At 41.4% G+C, this 27,418-nt stretch overlaps 1 protein-coding gene across 1 annotated transcript in view; it reads right to left on the bottom strand.

The window, feature by feature from the left end:
- The window catches only part of ryr2a (ryanodine receptor 2a (cardiac)), a gene marked incomplete at both ends in the record, with an annotated part of 139,699 nt that extends 113,146 nt beyond the window's left edge, over positions 1–26,553 (bottom strand). The window contains one exon of the mRNA XM_083994884.1: positions 26,506–26,553. Within this exon, the coding sequence (XP_083851010.1) occupies positions 26,506–26,553 (48 nt within the window). The remainder of the gene's footprint in view (positions 1–26,505) is intronic.
- Positions 26,554–27,418: the final 865 nt, after the last annotated feature.

The following is a 27,418-nucleotide window of genomic DNA, read 5'->3' as shown; positions in this document are numbered from 1 at the left end:
TCTTTTTGTACAGTCTATGTACCAGATCGAACTGGTACGACGTCACAGGTCGGAAAAAAACGAGTTTCCTTGAACGCACCATAACAGTCCTCATCCCTACGTCGCCACATTCACGGCGTTCCTTGGCTGCACACACAGCCCTGCATGCCGTTCTCTCTCCTCATTGGATAAAAACTGTAGGATACGATAATGTTTTCTCCTCGACTCAGAGCAGAGCAGAGGGACTGGGAGACCCGTGATTCAGACCAAACACTCTATGTAAGTGATTGCTGTCGGAAGATATAACTATTTAAGACTTATATTAACACAAATATATCACTCACTTCTGCTTTAAGGTTACTAAAATGGTCAATTGTTATATCTTTTCCACCAAAGTTACAGCCAGTAAAAGGTGATGCTCTAGCTTAATTTCAAACATTATAACCATTTTTCATTTTTTACATGAGTAAGTGGCTTGACTTCTTACATAGTGCAAGCCCATGAGGATTAATAATTCTTTGCTGATGATTTATCAATGATGGGCGGGCCTCAGCCCAGACGGTGGAGCAGGTTGGCTGGTTGGTGGGTTGATCCCTGGCTTCACTAAAACCTTCATCAAATCAAATATGGACATGATGTTCTGCTGCTGTGAAAGACGATGAACATTTAAGATTTAGTACGATACTTTATAGTCGTCATATTTGGTGAATGATGGAAATAAACCCAATAATTTATGTCATTGGCCCCTTGTAACAACACCATGACAGAAAATAATTTCAAAGGGCTACGACTGACTACCACAGATTAATTATGTAATACTAATACAACACTGAAACTATTACTAATACTACTGTAAGTATTTGCAGGATTTCACTATCCAGTGTCATCAGTTTGCTATACCCTGCAGCTGAGCTGGTTTCATGTATTTATACATCAGCTGAGCTGTGTGTGTATGTGTGTGTTTGACCTGTTGTGAACTCAGTGATGAAAGATGCACACAAAGAAAAAGGCTCACACACAGTGGAGAATCCAACTATGTGCGTGTACTTAATGAAACATGATCGTGCCTGTGTTGGTTTTGTAGTTGAGCGTGTGCAGTGCTGATGCTGATGATGAACAGCTAATGAGACACAGGTGAGGATGTTTCTGTGCAAAAATCTCCCCTCTCTGCCTCAGCACCGGGGGTTTGAGTTTCCAGCAGTGGGAGGTGTGTGGGCTGAGTGTGATCAGAGAGTGTTGATCTTTCTACTGTACCACACACACACTGGTGATGGATGTCAGTGAGAGGCATACCATACTGTTTGTATGATCAGGAGTGCTATAACTGAAAGTTTAGTTGAAGAACAGAGTTATACAGATGTGTCTGATTATTCCTGACAGCTGATGATGAAGATATCCTCCTTCAACAAAAAGAGAAACTGAGACAATACCACTGTTTGTTTTTGGACGATGTAGCAGGAGGAACTATCTTATTGGAAAATTATAGCAGAGGGAATATGGATCTTGGCCTAAGAGAATAAAGGAAAAAATGAAATTCTGAAAAAGGCCCAGTTTAGAAACTTTAATCCATAACTTTATTTATGATTAAACTACAGCAAAGATCTTGTGTAACCTAGTGGAAATACAGCTCAACAAAACAATACGAAATGACTAGTTTCACTGATCTGCTGTTTTGTGAGCTCATGATTTTATCCACAGTACTTCCAGGACTTCTGTCCCCAGATTTTAGCAACTTCACATCCAGATTTAGTTAAGTTTTAACAAACATTTCCACTTATTTGCTTCTCCGGAGCCAAGTAGAGTTCAAAGCTTTTGCTGTAGGGAATTAACATGTTGTCAAACTACAATAACTGCAGAAACACAGGAAGAATAATCAACCACTGAATATTTTCTACTGTTATTTTTGTGTGTTAGTGTTTATAATGGTTCATCTTGCACACAGGAAGAAGCCATATGCTGTCAAAACCTCTCACCTTCTCCTGCCTACTAGACCTTTATATATTACCAAACTGACAGCCATTTTAATGAATCTAATACAAACGTAACGAGAGTAAAAAAATGATGTGTACTGCACGACAAAGTTTAGCTGTAAGCTGTGCAGGTGGTGACTAACTGAATCATGTTTTACCCTGAAGCTGTGCACTCACTGCCTTTAACACCTCCTGAACATGGCAAACTGCAGCAGTATGAGAAACAAAGACAAAGAGACTGTTTGCAGGCTTTGAGCTCACCAGATCTGTCCATGTACCAGGACCTGTTAGCTTGTGAGCATGTTAGCATTTGAATATTACTCATGATACTGTATTACTTCTACAAAAGCATCTTAGTGTAACATGCATGCCTGTGGCCTGAAAAGGTGTGCAACACTAAAAACTTCAAATAATCAATACGCTTAGAGTCTACATCCGGCATACTGAGGGGAAACAGCATCCGTTTCTCCTCTCAGTTTCCAAGTCCAAGTAATGTGGACATTATATATTAATCATGAGAGTTAAATCAGGCACTGTCCCAGCAGAGGTCAACCTAATGAACCCCACCATCTTTCCTCAGTAGCAGTGTATAGAGAGCTTTTCCATTCCTTTCAGAATAGTCTACCATGTTATAGAGTTCATAGTAGTATTGCCAAAATGTAGGTTTTCTCTTTTTTTTTTAAATGTTTTTCTTCTCCAAATTTGGAAAGCCCACTTCCCTCTGCAGTGCCTTTGTCCTTGACTGCCCACTGCTAGCTGTCCTGTTGGCCTGGGGAGGGCTGCACAAAGACAGACACATGATAGAAATCCAGTTCAGCCCAGAAAAGACAAGGTTGAACAATATTAGTGTTTTACTGTGTGAAAATTTAACAAAGCCTGGCAATAGAAATGCAGCAACTCAGTCCAAGCATGGTGTAATATTATGGGAAAGAATGAGTAAAAGGTGTAAAACTACGTGGGATGGAGTAAACACTAACCTTTTTTTTCTTTCTTTCTATTTTTAAGGCTTTACAGATAGTAGGGTTAAGAACTGAAGGCTGAGGGTGGCAAACAGGCGATGCACAAACAGTCAGTAAAAGGGATCATCCCCTGTTCAGCAGGTACACCTGTACATTTATTTTTAGAATTATGCTATTAGATTGTCACATATTCTGTGTGCTTATTTAATATATATTTCTAAAGACAAATATTCATCATTTTATAGGTTCAGTAATTCTAATGACAATCTCCCCTTCAGATTTGGACATGTTTATGTCCGACGCCTGTCCAACAACGATGTCATAACTGTGTGGACCATAATTCACTGTTTTCAGCCCCACACAGTTTCAGTCAGGGGGTGGTAATGTTGGTTGGTTGGTCCACCACTTTAGTCCAAAGTGAAGTGCAGGATGTTTTCAGTGTGATGGTTCCCTCCATAAATTTTTAAGCTCAGCCATATGTCTTCACTCCTACATAAAGTCGGGGCTTACATAACAGCTGGCTGCACCTCCCTGCTTTAACCCCCTCCACATTTCACTGTGTGACGTTTAATCTGCGGCTCTTCCTTCTTTCTGCCGCGGCATCTCTCCGTCTCCCTCCTCTCTCCAATATCAACATTTCTTCCTCTAGTCCGGCTTAATGTGCGACAGGCAGTGCTGCCCTGTTGTTGTAATTACAGAGACATTTGGGGTTATTCCAGGAATGTTACTGGCCAGTCCTCTGTGTGTGTTCTTGTGTATGTGTGTGTGTGTATGTATTATTCCTGTTGGAGAAATGCTGGCAGCAGTTGTATGGTAAAAGTCAAAATCCTACAAATCCTGCTGTCAGCTATGAATTAGTGTGGTCATGCAAGGTCCAGCTGGATGGGATACTGTCAGCGCATGTAGCCCTGTTGTTTCAGGGGGAAATCAAATGAGTGGACAGGACTTTTAACGCAATATCAACCGCCAATTAGGCAAAACTAGGAGAACAATTAACATGATTGTCCATAGCTAATGACTGTAAATACAGAGAAAATCTCATTAATGTATTGAACTGGGTGAGTATATTTCATTACCAGGAGGAATAATATGATTTTTCTTCTCTGAGGTGTAGGCCTATAGTCTGGATCCAAACCACTGATTAAAACAAAACAGATTCCAAGCAGCATCCACACTGCTGTTTCTGTCTATATAACAAATAAAGACACATTTAAAAAAGAAAAAGAAAAAAATGAGTATGTTTCAGCTTCAGAGTTCCCAAGTCTGGCCGTACAGATCATGCAAGCACTTCAGGGAAAAGAGGACTCATGCAGACAGATGGTTCAGACACTGTCACGTTTAGCTTTACTGAGTTGTAGATTTAAAGGAGCATTATCGCAAATACAGCAGTAATAGCATAAAATAAGCTGAAATATGCAAAAGATGGGTCGGGGGGAGCCATAACTAAATTTACAAAAAAAATCGCCAACAGTATAGTGTCCGTGGGGCAAATGCAGCATTTGTCTTTGTTATGATCCAAGCCGGCCCGGCGCTTGCTGCGTTAAAATGCACTCGGAACTCGCAAATCCGACCTCCGAACCGGACAAATATGCAACAGTAAATAGTAATGTAGCAGTGTTAGGGTGCTCACAGTCACTGAATCGCTGGTAGAACACTTTGTCTCCAAGTCCCTGTGTCTTTCTTCAGCTGTCCTCTCAGCGTTATTAAGGAGGAGGACGTTTCAGTTGTTGTTGTCGTTGTTGTGGTTGTGCGCGACATAGAGCTGCCGCTTCCACTAGCGAGTTTTCTTTTTCCCGCGATTCACGTTCATTCAGCCTGGTGAAGGAGGAGGAGGGGGGAGGGAGAAGGAGGGGGGGCGGGGGGGGGGACTAAACGAGGCTGCTCTCTCTCTCTGACAGCTGCCCACTTGTTTATATCTGATAAGCTCCGCCTGGCTCCATCTAGTGGCCGAATTTTGCGATAATACTCCTTTAAGGGACTACGAGGAGTTTTGGAAAGCTTAGTGTTTTCACACTAGATTTCCGCACGCAGGGGGGAAATTCTTGGACCGGCGCAAGACGGACGAAAGCAAAAACATTTGCAAAGAATGTTTTCATTAATCAAGAACGAAAGTCGGAGGTCTGAAGACGATCAGATACCGTCGTGGTTCCGACCATAGACGATGCCAACTAGCGATCCGGCTGGGTTATTCCCATGGCCCGCCGGGCAGCGTCCAGGGAACCGAAACTAGGAAATGCTGGGCAAGTCAACCACTAAATAATAATATCTAAATAACTATAAAGACAAAACGATATATGTATCGAAAATTGACCCATTAACAAGAGTGGCTGACGTAGATTCATCCACATTAATATGAGACTCTTTTATAACCAAAAGCAAACTTCTCAGGGTCTCTTTAATAATATACTGTATATGATTGAGAATCATAAGTTATGTCATGCAAAATCAAGACCCTGCCATCAAATCTAAGCACATTTGTACTGATGCTCAGATTTCCTTGAATTGCATCTCCTCCATTGATGTATGTGTTCTAATCTACTCCTCAGTCCTCTCATAAACAGGGCCTTCATAAGGTTTCCAGCAGGTCATCATCGCTCACTGCAATTGCGGCAGTGGGAAAATGTTTTGATACTAAGTAGAAGTGTGAGAAATCAAATTGATATTCTTAGCGTGAGAGGATTTGTGCATTTCAAGTCGTGGCTGGAATAAAGGTTTCTGACGGGGCAGTGCATGAAACTCAGAGGCTTTGCAGAAACTGGATCAGCTGTATTGATGAAACACCAGCGTTATGGAAGTAAGAGAAGGGAGGGTGTGTAAGGAGGTGGACGGGAGAAAGAATATGAGGACACACACACACAGTCAAACATGGAGGGTGGATATTGAAATCTTGGGGCTGTCCCACCCAACATTACTGAAGACTAACATTTAAGTTGGCAATAACTGCAGGCAACAGACTGTCAAATAGTGATAAATTCAATATGTGCTGCATTTTGACTTTGACTTATGATCACTATACAGCACCACTGAGAGACTCATGGGAGGAAGTCTGCAGAAAACTGTATTTGAGTCTGACAGATTGATTGGAGCTCTGGTGTTGGCAGAGCTGAGCTGGATCTGAGAGCTAGTCCAACCAGGACTAGCTCTCAGGTTAGACTAGAGACATCTCTCCCCTTACTGTATAACACTCTTCTCTTCCTGGAATTGTTTTATTGTTGCCTATTGTCAGGAGGACTGCATGACGTCCATACAGTCACGTCATCATCGCTGAATAAAATGGAAAACCTTCATCCCCTGCTGTAACTCTGACTCATTCCTCATCCTCTCTCTGTTCATCCTTTGAACCTGTTAAAGGTCACCTTCAAAGCATGTTTCACTTTTAAAGCACACGGCCCCCTGGTGCACACACACACATGCAGGTTCACAAAGAATTTCGCCAAAGCATCAGCACAAACACACAAAAGCACATAGGAGTATAATGTATCCAACTGTCACACCCAGAACGTTGTGTATTCATTGTTAGTTTGGCTCTGCACATGGGATTTGTTGATAATAAGAAAAGTAAGAGCGCTGAAACAGGCTCGATTTAATGTCTATTTGCTGCAGGAGTTTTATTCATTTCTTTTTAGTCAACAAAATATGCAATCTTCTGTGGGGTGCCCAAACTTCTGCATACAGCTGTATGGAGTGTTGCCGGCTTTATCCTTCAATAGAAGTGGATAAGAACTACTCGTCCCAAGGAGCACTGCAATATAAACAATCAGTGAGCTAAAAGTCTGTTGTTGTACGGCTGGTTATCAGAGGTTGAGTATTTCTGTTTCATCCTGACGAGGGCTATGGTATTTAAAGCAGAAGTAAGCGGAATGTTTGTGTTAATATAAGTCTTAAGTTATATCTTCCGACGGCAATCACTTATATAGAGTGTTTGGTCTGAAACACGGGTCTGTCAGTCACTCTGCTCTGCTGTAAGCCGAGGAGAAAACTTTCCTTGTATCCTACAACCTTTATCCAATGAGGAGAGAGAACGGCATAAAGGGGCGGTCCTCTCTGTGTGTGCAGCCAATGGATGCGCGTGCATGTGGTGACGTAGGGACGAGGACCAATAGATCCATGACGAGGGCGGGGACTGCTAACTCCATCCGCTGACAGGGTGTTAGCCAAAACGACCAGATCGCTTACTTCTGCTTTAATGGAAGTCCACATATTAAACTAAAGAATGTAAAACAGTGATTGCCATTTGAAAACTGGAATCAACATGAATCTTTTTGGGATGCTCCGGTGGTTCAGCTAGAATGTAGGGATGCACAATATCTTTTTTTTTTTTCCACTGAAACCGATTACCGATAACATTTTTAAAGGGATAGTTCACCCAAAATTCAAATTTCACTCATTATCTACTCACCCTCATGTCAACTAAGAGCTGTTGTAATTTTCAGAGTCCTCCGTGCCTTCTCTGAGTTACGGGGGGGTCCGCGCAGCAGTATTTGTCCATATAATGTTTGTGAATGGATACTACTTTTCTTCGTCCAAAAAGACACACCAAAAAACATCCAAATACCTCCATATTGCTTGTCTGTAATGTCCCATGAGAAATTGTTCCGAAAAAAATTAAATAAGTCTATATTTTAAGCTTGTTTGTAGCGGAAGCTCCCAGTGTCTCAGTTCACTGCTCTTCCTGTGATAATGAGTGAAATTTGACTTTTGGGTGAACTATCCCTTTAATAGTTTATACACACCTGAGGATCAGAAAGGCTAAGATGTAGTACTGTAAGTAAGGATGATTTTACATTATAGCTCTGCCTCTGACTTAAGATTAAAAAAAATATAACTGACTGTAATCACAATAAAAAGATTATGACTCTTCAAAAATCAACATTTATTATTGTTTCAAATCAACTTAGAAGCCAAACGGACTGAAAATGAACAAATCAAGGCAATGTTGGCTAAGTAACGTCATTATCGGACTTATTTATGTATTGACCAGTAATTATCAGCCAATATCGGGCCATCTCTCTCTCTCTCTCGCTTTCTTGTCTCTCTCTTTTACTGCCTTTCTTTTAGTGAAGCCAAAAAAGCCCCAAAAAACCAACAACATTGTGAGCCACTCTGCTTTACTGCAGTACAAATGAGCCCTGAAACATTTGAAATTACTCTTTCAAATAACCTTCAGTTACACAAAATGTTCTTGCGGTTGAAACTGGCAGATAATTGTTGTTGTAACCCCATTAAACCCCTCAAATATTATCAGAATCGTATTAAGGCCAAAGCACCATTGCTTGCATGTTAAATTGTAAATAGATATTAAAACTAGCATTGAGTTTTGTTTTTCTATTTGCACATCTGAAATGTGAAGAGTAAGTGACCTAGTTTCAAACATTAGATAATTAAACTTCACAATTTACAGCACACCGAGCTGTTCTCCTGTCATTATGCACACACACACACAACCAGGGACCTACACTCACACACTGGCTCTAAATCACAGCAATGCACTGACCAGTGTATTGTCCAATATTAATTATGAATCCACCAATCAGCATTGCTGCTCCTTTTGAATTATTCAGTGGTGGCATAGACTGTTCAATTAAGCCTGACCAGAGCTGAAGAAGAGCAGTCAACCAGTCTGTGATGGATTTTGTGTGTGTGTGTGTGTGTGTGTGTGTGTGTGTGTGTGTGTCTGGGGAATCAGCAGAGGAGAAGAAAGAAAGCCACACAGCAGACAAAGGGCTACATACAAAGATCATCGCTTCCCAACAGTGAGGTATCACAACTACAGATCCATGAATGGAAAGTCCTTCTCCAAGAGACGGTAATGAAAAAATGAACGATAAAAGAGAAACTATGCAGGATATTTACCTTCTGTGCTGCGCTGATCAGAGCGGCGTCCCTAGCAATGGTCTGTTATACTTGACGACGGTCATTATACAGAAATAACGGACCGCAGCGATGGCCCAATCAGAGAGCAGCATTCAATAGAGCCGTGTAATAATTAAAGTTAATGAACCTATCCCTATGGCCAGAGCGATTATATCTATCACTCTGCCTATGGCTATAGGGATTATGGCAATAGGCAAATTTGCCAAATGTTGAACTGTCCCTTTGTCTTTGTGCATTTGTTGCAATATTGTGGTACAAGTTCATAAACTGTCAATTTTTTTTGAATTACAACAAAACGTTTGGCTGTTGTTCCAGCGATCACTTTGTGCCATTGACTGACAGCTCCATTCATGCAGGCACCGGCATGAACAACTGCCAGCCCTGACTTCTACTGCACCTCATGTCAATGTGGAGTCATGACAGACTGGCCTGATGTGTGTGTTGCAGCCTGGTGTCATGTGACAGCAGATACTGAAGAATCCTAGTTCATAGATAAATGCAGGTTGATTTACAGATGTTCCTGCTTTAAAGACGATAAACATTTATACCAAATCACAGGCCTCTACTGTCTGTGGAGTTATTAGCCATAATTACATCATTTGTCAGTCGAAGCTTTGCAGATTTGCTTTGTGTGTTTGCTTTGCTCTTCTCTGAAATCACCAAACTGGCACCAGATTAGCTTCGTCAGAAAACAGATGTGAGCTGCCTAACATGTCGTTTTTCAGACAAAATACCAACAACCACCGACTGCGTTTGCACTGCAGCTCCTACCTGCTTGTTCCTGTCCTCCCACCTGTGCACTGTGTGCTCTGGGCAAAGTCTGTCTCAATGTCAGGACAAAGCCGAACTGTCTGCACTTGGGCTTGTACCACCATGAACAAAGTCAGACACATACGCATTTCATTTTTAGATACATTCAAATGAAAGAGGGAAACTAGCACAGAGTGTCTTCATATTGACTTCAAGCATTTCATTTAGAACCTGAAAGCTAATATTTTTGTTATTATTATCTGATTATAGTTTATCCATGACATATTGGTATAACAGTATTTTAAAGTCTCCAATAATGTTGACTGGCGAAATGGGAGCTTTAATCCAGTGTGCAGATATTCCCTTTTTTCTTTGGCTTAATCTAAAACAACTTGTTTACCTGCTGTCAGGATAAATTCAGTAAAATGGAAATTTACTTCTTTTGATGACTTTTAACTGGTGTCAGATTAAATTCACAGCACGTCCAGCTGAGAGGAGGCCACGGGCCAGACCGAGGACCAGGTGGAGAGATTATATCTCCAGCCTGGCCTGGGAACGCCTCGGAATCCCCCAGTCAGAGCTGGCCAGTGTAGTCGGGGAAAAGGAAGTCTGGGGCTCATTGGTGGATCTGCTACCCGACCTCGAATAAGCGGTTGAAGATGGATGGATGGATGGAAAAACCTTAGGGTTCAGTCTCCGGCCTAAGGACACTTTGGCAGGTGAACAGGACAAGATCCAACAGTAAACCTCTGTGATCAACCCACTCTACCTGAGCGACAGTCGTCTAAAGCAGTGGTTCTCAAACTTTAACACTACACTTTTTGACCCCTAAACAGACACAAATTACACCACGGAACGGACGCCCCCATTGGACAAAATTTTAAACAAACAACAGAAATACACAAATATTTGTTCTTAGACTGAATAACGTTCCTTTTTTAGTCAGTTCAAATTACTGCCAATGGCATGAATTTTTGGAAAAATTTCAAGAAATTTCTGGGGAAAAAAAGGGGGTTACATTTTGAGGAAAAAGTTGGGGACCCCCTTGAACCTTCTCAAGGACCCCTGGACCCCACTTTGAGAGCCACTGGTCTAAAGCATTGGTTCCCAACCTGGGGTCCGGGCCAGAGACCTCAGGGGGTTCACAGAGCTGTGTCTATTCTGAAGTTGTGAAGACATCTACGTACATTACATTTGTGCATATCAATATTTAAAATCCAAACAACACACCCAATAGCATAATTAAAAGTATGTATAAAGAAAGAGAATAGGAACAAAACTTCTGTTTATTTTTGGAAATAAAAGTTTATAACTGTTCACTTTGTTTCTTTTGATGAATCTGTGCAAGCAGGGGTTGTGGATGGAGGGGCCTGGCTTGTCTTGGGCACACGCGGTGGGGGAGGGGTTCAAGGAAAAAAGGTATGTAACCACTGGCCTTCAGTCAAAGGAGCATCCTTATAGAAGAGCAGTGTCCATGTTATACGATATTAAATCCATGAGCAGGCCCTGCAGTGGGAATCAGGCCGTGCTCTTACAAATGCACTGAACCTCTGACAGGTGACATCATTCTCTACCTCTGACCTAATGAGCCTTTAAAACTCCACTTTGGCACAAACAAAGAGCAGACGCCCGGCGACACGGCCCGGCCTTATATCTACAATGGATCTGCTCAGGTTACACTACAGTGGCTCGCTCCACCGGCTCAATGGGCAGTTTCAATTGCCACGATCTCAGTAACTGCTCTTCGGTTGAATTAAACCCACAGCACCGGAAAAGGCTCCGCGCTATGTTTGAGCGTGTCAGAAGCTGCATGTGTACCTGAAGAGGAAAACATCCCCACAAACAGCTCCAGAAGTTATTTTTCTGTTTTTCAAAAGGCAGAAATCAAACAGAGCCTGTTTATTCACCGCCTTATGAAGAGCTCTCACTTCCACACAGGTGAACAGACAGCTGACATCAAACACTGAGGACTAAAATACACTGCACGCTCCCGGCTTCTTTAACCGCAGCACAACATGCGCTATCATTTAAATATCAGAGTGCACGACGATGACAAAGGGCCGGATTGTTCGAAAGAGAAGCGTGTCAGGAGATGTCTGCAGGAGAGGACTCACACACACACACACACACACCGACCACAGATTCACTATCACAATATGATGTGTTAGCAGACTGCCATCAGTCATCAACTCACTCTTCCTGCTTCTACCACAACCTGCACAACGTAGGGTTTTCTAGAGAAGCTTGAGAAAACAGGAGCTGGGACTGTTTCTCACAATTACAGCAACACTAAGAATCCTTTTCACACATTAATCTGAATCTGAAGTCAATCATAAGTCAGGACAACTGTATGTCACATTAGAAACAGTTTGAATGCTGTCAGATGATGTATTTTTTTGTATTGTTTCAAGTTTTGACTCATATACAGAAAGAAAACATAATCAGTCAGTGGTGCATTGTCAGACGTCATCAGTTGTGAACTGGGACAATTATTCAGGCTGGGAATATGACTCAATCCAGGCCACACTTTTCACACAGACCGCCAGACCACTAACTTTGTAAGCTTACAGTATTTGTTGATATATAAATTCAGCGACCATGTTGATTTGGGAGGAAAGTTATCTAAATTACAAAATACATACACCAGAAGAGATTCATAACATGGACTATATTTGGTGTCACTGATATTGGTTATATGCCAAAAACAACAGTAAAGTTGGTGCAAGTTATGCAGCATGACTTGTGTGACTTGACAAATACACTACTCACAAAAAGTTAGGGATGTTCGGCTTTTGGATTCAATTTCAGAATGCACCTAAAATGCACTATACTTAATTTAACCTTCACTAAACTTTTGAATGCACATGTCCAATTGTTCAATGTTTCAGTCCTTATTGAATAACATGCTGTTCTCTATCACAAGCACCGTCTGATTTAGTGGTTAAATTTTCATTGAACCACTAAATGTTCTGGTTCAATGACAATTTATAATAAATAATAATTAATAATTAATACATTTACTTATAGAGCACTATCCATCAAAGAGCAATTTGTATACAGTCCTCTTTTCTCTCCCTCTCCTCTCCGCAATGTTCAAATTTTGACATCATGAGACCAAGACAACACTTTGATCAAATTGATCAAGTTATTGAGACATTGAGATTTGTGTTGTGCTATAGCCACCACTGTTGTTAGCTTTTGTTTGAGATAAAGAAATCACCATAGTATAGTGTATATTGCTTATTTTGCATGGTAACCAGGCTTTTTGTTTTCTCTCCCTCTCCCTGCTCCACCTTTCCTTTTTTCCTGACCTTCCATTTCTTGTGACTTGCACATAAAAACACACAACACGCGGCTGCAGATTTAAGAGAGCGGAGCTGTAATATCTTTAATTGTGCATCGCTAAGAGGTGTGATTACGTCAATTGCCAGATAAGTGGATTTTATTAGTTCGCCAACTCATTCTTTTTTTCTTGGTGTTACTAGTTGACTGTTAAAGGCCAGAAAGACAATCAAGGAAATATCCCAGTGCTCTTCTAGTTGACGTCATACCAAAAAAAAAAAAAAAACAGGTAAATTATCATTTCAGAGCAGCGGCCGTGAGCATCACTCACACTCATGATGGTCCCGCATCAAATCCCAGCTGCCAAGGAGTATTTAGTGCTTTCCATTAACCTGCTGTCATGTCGAAACGATGTTGTGACAAATGTAAACGTAAATGTCCCCATCGACTGGATGACAAAAAGTCTTCACCTCAACAGCCCGATGGAGCGATGACTGATGATGAGGCTGATTATGTTACATAACCCAGGTCTCCAGTCAGATACATTGATTATTATCATCATTGAAGATGAAACGACGGAGCACTGCCACAGTCACACACACACTGACCACACACACACACACATTGATAGATAGTCAGGGACTTGTGTGGCTCATAGAGAGGACATAACATTTATTAAAGTGGGAGGGAAGTCATTAAACTTTCATATCGTGAAAAAGGGCTCATCAGTCTGAGTGTGTATGTGTGTGTGCATGTTGCACTGACAGCTGATGGAGGACTATTGCTTTTTCCACTGCTATTACAACTCCCCTCTCCCCCCACCCTGAACCACACAGGGCGACATCAACATTAGACGGCACGTACACTGCTGCTGTTTCATTGAAAGAAAAAACAAAAACATGTTTTGTTTCAAAAAGCCTCATGAAACCTCTGTTAGAGAAACAAATGTTTAAAAGCAGACATCCAGATGTGGGCTCATTTTATTTACTTACGACAGGAGGACACGCAGTTCATTTGCAGCGTGCGCACAAATCCTGGAAACATTAGTTAATCTGCACAAAGCCCCACTGCACATTGAAGCAGAGTGTTTCAACTCTTTGTTATTGTGCTGCCACATTAAGTATTTTATTTCCTGAAGCGATCGCAACTTAAACAGCAGCGAGTTGACACTATCACTGATGTATAAGTGATACACACACAAACCACACTTTTACCACACTAGTTGGTATTTATAAAAACTGAATGTGCCTCATATTAGTCATGCGCCTCTTTCTGGAGTGCTGTGGTGAAGCACATCAAAAATCTAATAATAAAATACTGTTGGAGCCACTGTCACTGTTTAACCTTTCACTCATATTCATAAACCTAATTATTATTTTACTTATTGGTATTGTTTATTTTTCTTATATACACATTAAAGCATCATTCACTTTCCCTGTATTCCGTTTTTTTTTTTCAGTTCATTAAAGCTCATTACAAGAGAGGTGTTATGTTTTCATTCCTGTTTGTTCCACCATAACAGTCAACATCAGCATCTTCTGAACCAATTTGCTCCAAAATTGATTGACAGAGTTGACATGTGCCGAGGAAGAACCTATTTAATGTAGCTGTGGATCCAGTTAAAAAGATTCAACTTTTTTTATGTTTCATTTTGCTAAACACTGTGAAATAAGGCTATTTAAAACTTTCTTTTTTATCAGTCTCTCAGGAACTAATGTTTGATCCCTAATGTCAAAAATGATGCTATTTATGTGGAGAACTATGAGTGCATAGAGTTTTGGCAGAGTCAGGCTAAATCTGGATCTCAGAGTTGTGGGATTGTTTGGACTTCATTTCATTGCCACAGTCCACTGCATGAATCTCCTCTGTCTTAGTGCTGACCATCCAGAAAGAGGACTTAACAACAACAAAACTTTTTGGTTTAGTTTGCTTCGGTGCAGTGACTCAGTGTGGGCTGTGATGCACTGATCTGACCTGACACGAATATCAGCTATATTTTCATGTGTCCATTCCTTTCCAGATTTACCTCCCTTATTCCCTAATATTCCCACTAATACTTTAAACAAATGAGTGTTACTTTCATGCTTCTCATTCCTGTATTGCCTTGTATACTGGGTCAGCAGTGTGTGTTAATAAAAACTTGTTTTGCTCCACAGGCCAGTCAGCATGTCCTTACAAGGGGAACCGAGCTCCCCTGATGAATTTAGGACAGTGCTGAACTGGCAGAATGGGTACAGTAAGTTTTATACTAACGCAAACAAGCTCTGGCTGTGCTGAACCACAGTGTGAACTCTAGGAGCCAGCCTCCCTCTCATCTCCGTACATCGCTCTCCTCTCTTCTATAATACCAGCAACTCTCACACCCACTGAGGCTGCAGTCACTTGTGAGATTAGTTTTGTCGCTGCTTTCAACTGTAAGCTGATTTGTGAAGTTCATGTCAGCTGAGAAACCTATAGCCTCTTTCATCCACTTAAAGTGTGATGCAGTACCTGAGTAAGACCCTAGAAATACAGTGCAAACACATTCCAAATACCCCCCTCCCCCCTATCAATCTATACTCAATGTTTCAGTAATGACATTGTTCCCTATTCACTTACAGCAACCCTCAAGACCAGCCTAGCACAGGGCAGATACACCTGGCAGCCAAAACTGAGCATAACAGAGTATCCATCACTGCAACCAGGTAGTGATCCGACAACCTCCAGACTTCAGGAAGTGGGAAAAAACAAAGAATACGCCCCTCACCTCTCGAGTCTAGACCGCGTAAGTGCAGCCAGCGACTGGAAACTGTGAATCCAGGCCAGAGACTTTCCATCTGAGATCACAAGAACCAACCCTGTGACCAGCCCTGAGCCTCTGGTCCAACTGCTGCAAAAATGTTTTCATCTTCAACCTAACATTCCCATGGAAGGATTCCGGTGAAGAGGTTTACAAACATAACAATTTATGGTCTGTGATTCAACCTGGCAGCCGGCGCAGAGGACCGAGGCTGCACTGAAGGTCCTCAAGAGCACAGTGGCCTCCATTTTTAAAGCAGATGTTTGTTAGATTCTCTGCTGACTGTTGGACAGGTGTCACAACATAGCATGGTGTGTCAAATTAAAACTACCAACATAAGAAACCATTGTTTTGCCACCTAAAGTTGGGGGCACAAGTAACCAGTTGCAGATGCCAACCAGCAAACTATTCAACAAGCGCTTGCAAAGCCTCCACCCAAATCAAAAATGAAGCAAATCACATACTCTCTAAAATCTTTATTTACCTGGATTTGGATCCTAGCCAGAGATTCTGTGCTATGATTCACAAACTAGAGGTGAGCTACAACATCCAATCTTGTTGTTTCTTTACCAAGAAGACAGTGATGAAAGCTTTAACATTAAACGAGTGGACACATCCAGTGCTACAGGATGCTACGTCTCCATAATCATGACTTTATTTCCTCCTGACTGCCAGCTAGTTGTCTATTATCATACTGATCATGACAAATATTCTATCTTTTACAAGTAATTTAAACAATCAAACAAGGAAATGCAGTTTAATAATAGTTGTTGAAACATATCTCAGCCCAATATAAATGACATAGGTTTTATTTTCTAGATGACACCAATATCTTTCCATAACCTAGCTGTGTGGGATGTCCCATCAGAACATGTAACATAACACGTTCTCGCTACAGCTTGCTCCTTCACTGCACTTCCTTCAATTCTGTCCAAATATTTCAGCTTCAAATTTAATTTTGCTTGCTAAATTTGAAGCTGACAGCTCAACCAGTGTGGGACTGTTAAGTATTTATTGTTGCTGCAACATGACGGTCTTCACTTTGTAAGATAGGTTAAATATTAATTTGAATAAATACACACAAAACATGGAGCACTAACTACTGTGAAATAATCCAATAAAATTGGTCCGTTGCTCAGGTAATTATCATTAATATAGTTCAATTTTGATCATTTACATTTGCATGATTGAGAAAAATAGAGATTAACAGTAGTGTCCCTTTAATTGACCTGCAGTGGCTCTTCACCGGAATCGCCTGCTCAGTCTGCAAACACAGACAATTCTCCGTAACAGAGATTCAATGAACACAAACACACGGCCGCTGCCACGCTGTTTCCTTTGTGCTGAGACATCAGCAGTCACCAGCATCCACGTATTGATCTGCATTCAAAGTGCACTTAGCAGGGAGTGCTGCAGGATTAGAGGGGTTGGGGAGGGAGGCAGAACGGAGGAGGGGGAGACAAACAAAATGCCTGGAGGTAAATTTACAGCCACTATTAGAAACTCAGCATTTCTGGATATAATGTGCACATATTTCTTTGTGAAAGGCTGATTTGCTTTGCTGCTTTTAGTGTCCCCGGTCACGTGTGTGCGGCAGACACAGATAGAGGCAGCGGGACTAAACATTATCGGCAGGAACAAACTGTTGTGGACAGCTGCGTTATCGGCAAAGCCATTGGTGATAGAGTGAGATGGTTGGGCTGATTAAAAATAATGAGCTTCACAGGTTGTACCAGCACCATCTACACCACTGATCACAGGCCTTTGACTCGGTTTACCATAATATTATTGATTATGATCACTAAAGTGAGTCCCTTTTTATTCAAATTAACCAGAACAAAAACATATCATTTATTTCAGCAAACAACATAATCTCCAATTTTAATCATATTCTGCCAGTTGGGTAATTTACTAAAGTGATGTATTAAATAAATCCAATTACCTCCTGCACATGAATAAGTATCCAGTGGGAAATTCATTAAACCATTCTGTGATAAGCAGCAGAGTGGAGGATTCTACATGACTCTGTGCTATGAGGGAATCAGTGCAGTGGAACTAGTCATTACTGAGACCTGTGAGCCATTAAAACACAGGTAATCCCAGCCAGTGTCCCTGGAGTGTATTAATACATGAGCCGACGGACGGTGGTGCAGTGTATGGCCTGATGATGTGAATAGGATCAGGTGCAGTGCTGCACGGCAAGACAGGAAGCTGGAACTTCAGGGAGCTGTGTCTAAATGGCTCAGGAACAAAAAGACCAAAGCATTTCAGCTCCAGAGTTGGATAAAACAAAATCAGTTGTCTAAAAGCAATTATCTTCACTTACAAACTAACTGACAGGAGAAACAGGACAAATGAAGGTGAGTTGTGGTGAGGCCTGGCCTGTGCACCTCTCATCCTCTCTCAGCCTCACAGCCTCTGCTCCCCATCCTCACTAATCAAGCCAACAGCCTGCTCATCTGCATTTGGAACGTCTATTATTTCAGCTGCCATCCAATAAGTGACTGATCACTTTATAAGTCTGGAGAACAGAAATGACAACCACTGAGCATCATGTCTTCTTAGGGCTGGGCAACACATAATGTAGGACATAATGTGTACGGGTATGTACATATAAAATAAAGGCATAAGTAGAAATCATATCCCTTTAGAAGTAGAAACAACTTATACATGTCTACATATACGTATCTACATGTATGTTTAAGTATGCTTATATTTTAGCTATATAAACATATATTCAGTCTAAGACCACATCCCCTGAATGTGAGGCTAGTGGAGGAAGTGTTTAAAATAACAAAAATGTATGTTGATTAACTTGCAAATGAATAAATTAAGAAAAACAAAATAACATTGACATTATATTTGCAACATCTTACAGCAAATACAAATTTAGCATATTGATATTTTAATAAACATACATATACACATTTTACCATGGTTAAGGTATTTCATGTGTATATTTGAATACAATCCTCCAAAGGTGTCATTTGGGCCAAAGAGTCCTTCTCCAACTGAGATCAAGATATAATATGGATAAAATATTCAACCAACTCTTCAGAATTTAAACTACTTACTAAACTTGTAAATGGACCAAGTGGATCACATTCTAATCCAAAAAGATCATCAGTTTGTGATGCTCAGAGTAATGTATGGATCATTCACAGACACTCCTGTACCGATGTGTAAAGGTGTGTGTGCATCACAGGTGGAAATTGTAATACCTTGTGCTGCCTGCCACTGTGCTAAACTCACAGCCCAGTTCTATAAAACCTGCAGCAGGTTACAGGGCTGTCATCACTCCAGGTGTTTCCCCATTCCGCATGACTGAGTGACTGAGTGAGTGACTGACTTCCAGTGAATTTAATAGTCGCTTCAATGAAAACAATAGAAAAAAGAATCAATGACGCACAGCGGTCTGCACACTGGGACTGCATTTGTTGACGAGATATCATCTCTGTTTACAATAGGTGAAGCCATGGGAGTGGAGGCTACAGTGTGGAGATTCCACTGCCTCTAACTGATGGGTGGAGACAGGAGCTGCTGTCTGCACACTGTGTGTCAGGCAAGACACAGCAGCAGCAGATGGGTGGGGGGGACATTTCTGCTCTGTCTGCGTTGGAAGTGATTATTACAAGTGAAGTTCCATGCTCCACTTAGTTTAAGGATCTACTGTACTAGTAACAATGCAAAGATGACCTGTATTTCCATCACTGCAGGTGGTGCAGGTTTTTTCTTATTGTTATCAACAATCCAACAAAGAGGAAGTGGGACGAAGACACAAGAAGAGCTGGGCCTTTATGTCTTTTTTCATCATGGATTTCTGATGCACTTGGATAAGCTGTCTAGGTCACATGTTCATCCAATGCAACCATGTCCTTGAACCAGAAAAGGCAAAGGCATCAAGAATAAGATTATCCTCCCTATTGAAGAAAGGCCATGACAACCAAACATGGAAAACCAAATATTAAGTATGAAAATATGCATCCAATCAGTCTGAGACGCAGCATGATAGAGTGTGCACCATGAAGGAGTAGGTAGTCCTCACCACAGCAGGCTGGGTCAAGCCCCTTGCCCTTTGCTCTGGTCTCTCTCTCTCTCTTACTGTCAGTCTGGGTATTAAAGATTATAGTATTAGAGTATTTTCACCATTATTATTATGATCAATTTATTAAACAGCTTCAGAGTAATTGTGATGGTGAAATGACTTGTTGCAGGGAGAATGGAGGCTTTCTGCCTTCCACATCTCTTGGGCTGAAAACCAACCTTACAAGCTCAGCGTCTCCGCCCCGGTGTCCTGGCGGCAACGCAACGCATAACCCGTAATCTCTTGTTTATGACAGATACTACACAAATATACATCGTAACCGGCGTATGATCCTCCACTTTATCGGCTTCATTGAATAAAAATGCACATGGCCGGAGGGAGGGTTAGCGAAACAGTGAAAAAGCGACCGGACTTGCAGAGTTCCCCTTTAAGACAAAAACCTACTTAAAAATAAAAAGTGACTCTAGCACATCCCACCAAGGGTCATGACTTTTTTTCTGCCCCCAGGCCCTCTGTGTTATGTCGTATTTGCAGCGCATGTGTTGTCAGAGTGTTGAGGATGTTTCTGGTTTTGTGTGGGTTTTCTTTAGTTGAGCTCTCACTGCCGCTGTAAATACAAACTAGATAGAGAGAGAAATGCCCAATCAGTGGGTAGATTAACATCTTCATTTTGGTGCATGTTTTAAGATGTAAGGACAATGCACAACATCCCCTAATTCCTTAAAATTAATATCCTAAGAATATACTCTTGTTTTTTTCCTTCCTTCAGAATAAATTGGCCCTGGGAGAAAAACTTCCCTCAGAGACTAAAGCAGCTTCTCTAGAGGGAATTGAGGACTGCACTGTCCTAACCTAGAGTGGCACCACGGGGCGGCCCGACTGTGAGCGATTATGTTACACTTCTCCGAAGAATCCCCTCCAGCCTGAGTGGATTTACAGACATGATCTGTTAAATCAGACCCACTGTTGCCCCTGTACACGTACTCATCCACAGTAACAGCGCATAATCCTATTGTACTGAATATGTGTGGTATGATATCCAAATATGTTTTTAGATTACCTGGCCTTTATCACATTTCAGTTTGATCTGGGTATAAATGCAGGCAGAACAGCTGATCCACATGTGGGCAGAGAGGGGACTGAGGGAAACCAGTGAACAGCAGAAACTCATGCATTTCAGGAGTTGACACAAAACTATGACTTTCAAAGGAAGAACAGCTTTATCTACTGAGTCAAAATAGAGAGAGCTTAATGCTTAAGGCTTGATTTCTTCTCTGTTGAACTTTCTCCGTTTAACCTATCAAATTAAAAGCACAGAAGATTTTGTAACTTTAGTTTGCAAAGATGGGCAGGAATCAACACTCATCTAACACAACATGTAACAAATGTAGCCATTTAAACTACACAATTTTGACAACAACCACAGACATTACCAATTGTAATGAATGTAAAGGAATTAGATACGGAATTAGATAGTGAGTTTTTGAAAAAAACAAAACAAAAACAAAACACACACGCCATGCAATGGATTAAATGCTATTAAGTTTGGTAAAACTTACAGGTTGAAAAACACACTGTGTCCAAGGGAAGACTTTTGTTCCTCAGGTGTTAGAGGTTACAACAAGGAAACTATTTCATAGCTTTTTAGAATGTCATTTATAAATATAATCTTTGAGACCCAATCAGGGGAAGCCTTCAACAAACAAACCCTTACTTTTCAGTTTGTGTTGTTATTTTGTGTTGATGTGCTGACTTTTGTCTCATTTATCTTTTATTTAGTGTAATATTTAGTTTTTGTGTTAAAGAGGAACTTTGCAGGACATTTAGCTTAACTATTTTGACCCTAATTAATCAGCTTCAGAGTAATTATGATGGTTAAATAAATGACTTGTAACATGTTACAGGGAGAATGGAGGCGCTCTGCCTTCCACGACGTAGCGTCTCTTGGCCAAAAACCAACCTTGCAAGACTAGGGCCGCCACCCTCATGTCCCAGGTCTCGTCTCGGCAGCACCATGACACGAACAGGCCCCGTAACCCATAATCTCTTGTTTATGACAGATAAGACTACACAAATATACACGCCGCAAAGCGTATGATAAATAACGTTATCCACTGCTCCATGGATTGCTTTCTCACCGGCTTTGTTGAAAACAAATGCACATGGCCGGGGGAGGGTTAGCAGAACAGTAGAAAACCAACCGGACCTGCGTAGTTCCCCTTTAATCATTATCATCTGATACTTGAATGAGTGTTTTCTGTGCACTTGTCATCATGACACTCTTTATTGGATTTCAGTTTCCTATGCTGACACTGACACACTGTGTTGTGCTGTCCTCTTGAATGAGTGTTGCTACGTTGCTGTGTTTTGCTCTTGTGTCTGCCAATACCATTTGACTCTGATGAAGATGCAGTGCACGTCCAGACATTATTCCCTTGCACCTAATGGAGCATTAAATGAAGCAGAGTGCTGTGTGTGTGACGTGTGACGTCCCCCGGGTTTGGTTTCTGTGAGGTGGCCTCACCCTCTCTGTCCTCTGAACACTGCTCCTCTGTGGTGGTCAGATGTTCAGAGGTGGACACACACGTCCATCACTCAACTTGAATTGTTGTCACTCTCCACTGTCACCAGCATCGCAGCACATGCTGACAAGACATGATATCACAAAGGAACTCAATCCTGTGGAAAGGATGCATACAAGATGCAGGAACACAGAGCAGTAAATCCTAAACCGCAGCTCCTGTCAGCCTGAATAATATTACAGCCTCATCTGATCATCAAGACACTGCTATGTGTCAACTCACGTGGATTATAGTCATACACTGAGCTATGCTTCTTGATGGCTGGATTGTTCTCATACTGCTAAATCAGAGCAGTTTGATAACAACAGAAAAATCCACAAAAAAAGTTCAGTTTGTCATCTGCATCACCATCCAATAGAATAAGCATCTCTAATACCAGTAATTAGATCCAGTACTGAGTCAATAACAGAGACACCATGTTAAGTTTAAGAGACAGTGAGTGACTTTTCCTGTGATGAACTTAAGATCTGGTCAAAACTGACAATGTTGTAATCTGTTTGCTCACCTCCTTCTCTTGGTTCTCGTTGGATTTTTTTCATAAGGATTTTGGGGCTTTTTGCCTTTAATTGACAGAACAGTAAAGAGACAGGAAATTGGGAGACAGAGAGAGGCTGAATGACATGCAGCAAAGGGCCACTGGGGGAATCGAACCAGGGCCGCTGCAGCGAGGACTATGGTCTCTGTATATGGGGTGCCTGCTCAACCCAGTGAGCTATACGTTGCTGTTCACATTGTATTTTAATCCAGCTGAATTCCCAATTCAGTTCTTCTCATTTACATGTGTTTCTGTTTATGTTGTTAGATGTGGACCATAAAGACTACAGCTTAATTGTCAAACCATTTCCATGCTGCTGCTCTGCACTGTAAAACCCTAACTTTATAACTGACTTCATCTGATTGAATCACATAAGTTAAAAAGAGAAAATTAGAAGCAACAGACTATCTTAGTGGTAGCTAATGTAGCCAGGGTTTGTTCAAAAAGTTGCTTAATTTATCACTTTATATCTAAAATGAACATCAAATGTACTTGTTTCAAACATTTCATAAAGAGCAACGGCTAACAGAGAATTTCAACTCACTAACATCACATGACATTGAGCTCACCATGTGGCCAGTGGCGGAAATATGATCAGCCAACTATCACTCAGTTATTCATGATTGTAGGGCTTGCCCTGCTGTTGTGGTCCATAAACCTGATAATGCTTCTCAAATATACCAAAATGTATTCAACATTTTATCATTTCCTTTAAATTAAATATCCTGTGACTGTATAATTGCTGAAAATATGTCACTTTTATGAGGTGGGAACTGTTTTACTGCTTTACAGCACACGTCACACAAATCAAAGGAAAACTAACTGAAGAAAACCCCCAAACCTGAGAAGAAGCTGAACTGAATGAACTAAATATAATCTGTCCCCGGAACTGTAAACAAGTTTAATATGATTTGATTTCTTTTAATACTATTTATATGATTAAATTTTGCCATGGGTAAACTATGAGGCTGTGGTTAGAAGAAAGAAAGGTATCATTGAAGAATTTGTCATCAGATGGTAAATTGTAAAATGGGTTCCTGGGGATAATGTTTTGTATTTTGTATGTTCAGGGCAGCAGCTGAAAAAATGTGTGACTGTGATTTTCAGAGATGTTGAAACATTTAAATATGTAGTTGTCTGAATATCAGTCAACGATTTAAAGCAGCAAAATGCTGGTAACATGTAATTTTCTTTCTTTTCTTCTCTTCTTTTTTTTCATTATTTGTGTGTTCATCCTTTTCCTAATCTGTTGTGAATATATTTTGAAAGACTAAACTAAATATTGTCAAACATACATAACTGCTGATTTTGTAACTGATGTTTTAATGCTGTTACATGCTAAATGTAATCACCATAACCAAAACTATGATGATAGGTATGTTATGCAAGACACATGTTTCAGAATCATAACAATTCTGCTTTTCTGTAACATTTTTTTAATATTGCAGTCATAAACCAAGAGACCATGCAGACCAAATACATGGAAAACGTGCTTCTGCAGCCCCCAGTTTATCCTGAGGCGTGAGTGTGAGTGTGTGTGTGTGTGTGTGTGTGTATAGGAATTAGATGATGCTTGCCAACAGAGCAGCACCTCACACCACAGGCCATGGCTCAGAGGCTCCCACATGCTGAAATGGTGATGGTGGCCTGTTGGAGGCCAGTCTGTATAGTAACCAAGAGGCTTCACTGCAACCGCTCTGTCCTCACATCAAAAACAGAAAAATCCTCCCGTGAATTCAAAGCAATGCGTTGGGGAAGATTTATTTCCATATTCCCTCTATCCATTCTCTGCTGTTTATCTGGGTCTGGGTCTACAGACTAAACATAGCAGCACACACACACACACACACACACACACTTTTCCACAGCCACATCTAGCAAGGTGCTGAAAGCCTAAGATAAACCCCTCCATACTGTATGTTGTGGGCGTGCCCCCTCCCAGCTGAACACACACAGAGAGGAATCATGATGAAACTGAACCACATCAGCAAATGCAAATGCAAAAAAAAAAAGGCCCGGTCCTATTCTGAGATCTCTGTACATCTGAGCGCTGCTGAACCCCACTGTGAAGAAAACTCATTTGCAGCCTGTATCAGAGTCTTTGTTTCACAGTGCCCACAGCTCATCACCATCAGCGAGCAGTGGAACGTAAACCCAGAGCCGTATGTGGCTCCGGGCTCCGCAGCTTCATGTGTGTCCAACTACAGCTGTGCTCCATCTGAACGTGACATTGACTACCACACTGCTCCCGCTGAAGACTGTAGCTGAAATGACCGCCGGTGCCTTCCTCTATGGAATAATGTCCCATCTATATAGTAAGAGCCATGTTACATTGATGAAGCAGTCATGGTTTTTGTCTCATTTTTTGAACACAACAACAGACACAATCACCCACATCATGAGCATATTCAACAAGAAACACACTAATACCCTGAAACACAAAAGTGTCAACTCACTTAATAGCTGCAATTAATCACTTGTTTCATGTCTGCATTCCTTTGGGCCAAGATCATATGACTAATGTGTTGATTAACCTGCATCAAAACCCTGCTAATTGCTCCACCAGCTACTCTGGAGCTGCTTCTAGCCGTTTGCTACAACCAGGTGGTGCACCAAGCCTCCTCCTCACTACACACACACACACACACACACACACACACACACACACATACAGCAGCTTGATGCTGGTGGTGGTGAGGAGGCTCATTATAGAGACCAGACCAAAACAAAGAGCTCAAAGAGGCCAAGGCCATTCACAGAGGAGCTGAGGAGAAGTGCTGAGTCAGGTGATAACACAAAGGGTTAAACTCCTACCACATAACATGCAGTCCAGTCATTAGATCCATTAATTATATAAAACAAATCAATTATTTGTGCAGCTTTATGATGCAGTATGAACATAAAACATCTGGAGTATAATTTCATCCTATAGTTTCATCTTATTCCAAGATTTTCTAGAATTGAGTCATTGCAGTAATCCTCCTATAGGCTGGAAAAAACAAAGAGAAGTGGCACCAAACGCATCATCTCAGAGAAAACACTGCACATCAGGCTTCACTTTGAATGTTTTCTAAGTCACAAAAATATTACTGTAATATATCAATGCGTGATTTAGTGCGTGTGCGTGTGTCCACCGCCTTCCGCGAAAAAGTAAATACTCAGGTGCAGCGAATTCACGTGTGATTTTTCACGTGACTTTCTGCAAAGCAACAGCTCCTCTCATGTCCAACACAACCTGACTTTATAATGGGACTGAGATGACACAACACAACACACACAATGAAACACACACTTAGGGCACCGTGTACAGGCTACAGGCTGATTGAGGAGAAGTGAAGCAGATGCAGCAGGCTTCACGCTGCCAGTCTGCACCGCACTGCGCCCCGCATCCACCCAACACACACCAGCGACTACACACACATACACACACACACATTCACACACAGCGCTCCGCTCCTCTTTATGACACAATGACAGCAGCACCGGCCACAACAAACACCAGCGACACCGTCTCTCCTCTCCTTCCGCTCTGACAGCCTGTTTTCACACCTCTCCCGTCCTTCCAGTCCTCTGTCAGCGTGATGCGGACTCACTGACCAATGACTGGTATCACCACGAGCTGTCATCCTTAATGCGGTAAACTCCCCTGCCCACACTACACACACTACACACACACATACTGGTAACACAAACGAGCAGAAAGCCGCATTAACAGGCAGCGCAGCGGTGGTGTTGTGGAGCAGCACTTACAGTCCGCAGGAACTGGATCTCATCCTCGCCTTCTCCTCCTTCAGCCATGGTCAGCGTTCACACGGAGATGCTCGTGGTGTGTCTGCGTGTGTGGAGTTCAGGCTGGGTCTGGGTGTGTGTGCTTGTGTGTGTGTGTACGTGTGTGTATGTGTATGTGTATGTATGTGTGTGTGCGCTCGAGACGCCAGAAGCCAACGCACTGTGAGGCTCGCAGCTCATTGGATGGCGCGCGCTAAATGAGGGAGGAGCTGCACAGGTATGAGCGAGGATGTGCGTGCGCGCAAGCGGTTAGTCCTCCTCCATCCATCCACCCACCAACCACCAACCACCAACCCACCAACCACCACCTCCACCTCCACCTCCTCTTTCGTCCAGTTTAATAAGGAAGCTCATTCTGGACAAGAACGATCAAGTTGATGAGGCAATTCATATTAAGTCACATTTAAAACTGGTGGCAGAGTTTAGCCTATGTATTGTCATCAGTAATATGATTTTTAGGCTACTTGTAATAATTAAGTTAAACAAGTAGAAAAATAATTAATAGAACTAGACATGAATAATAGAATAGAACAAAATACTTAATTGTCATTGCATGTTACCACAAAACGATATTGATCATCCCTCGTAGCACAAGCGTCCATACACATTACAAAAAGAAAAAAAAAACTGAGTCCATACTCAATAAATATATAAATAAATAAAATAAAGTGCCAGTTGTAAAAGATAATAAGTGCTTTAAAAATGCTTTAATAATACTTATATGTAATTTGAATTTTATATATGTAAAGGATACAAAAAAATGACAGACAACTCTCAGACCTGAGGATGAGGTTGAAAAACCATTTATTTCTAAAATAACACTGTCATTTTAAAATAGTTTTACAGTGCAGCAGCATTTATCAGTTTTTTTTTT

The sequence above is a fragment of the Trachurus trachurus genome, assembly GCF_905171665.1.
Source record: "Trachurus trachurus genome assembly, chromosome: 19".
NCBI classification, from domain to species: Eukaryota; Metazoa; Chordata; class Actinopteri; order Carangiformes; family Carangidae; genus Trachurus; species Trachurus trachurus.
Note: the sequence above shows the minus strand (reverse complement) of the source record. Positions and strands in the feature narration are given on the sequence as shown.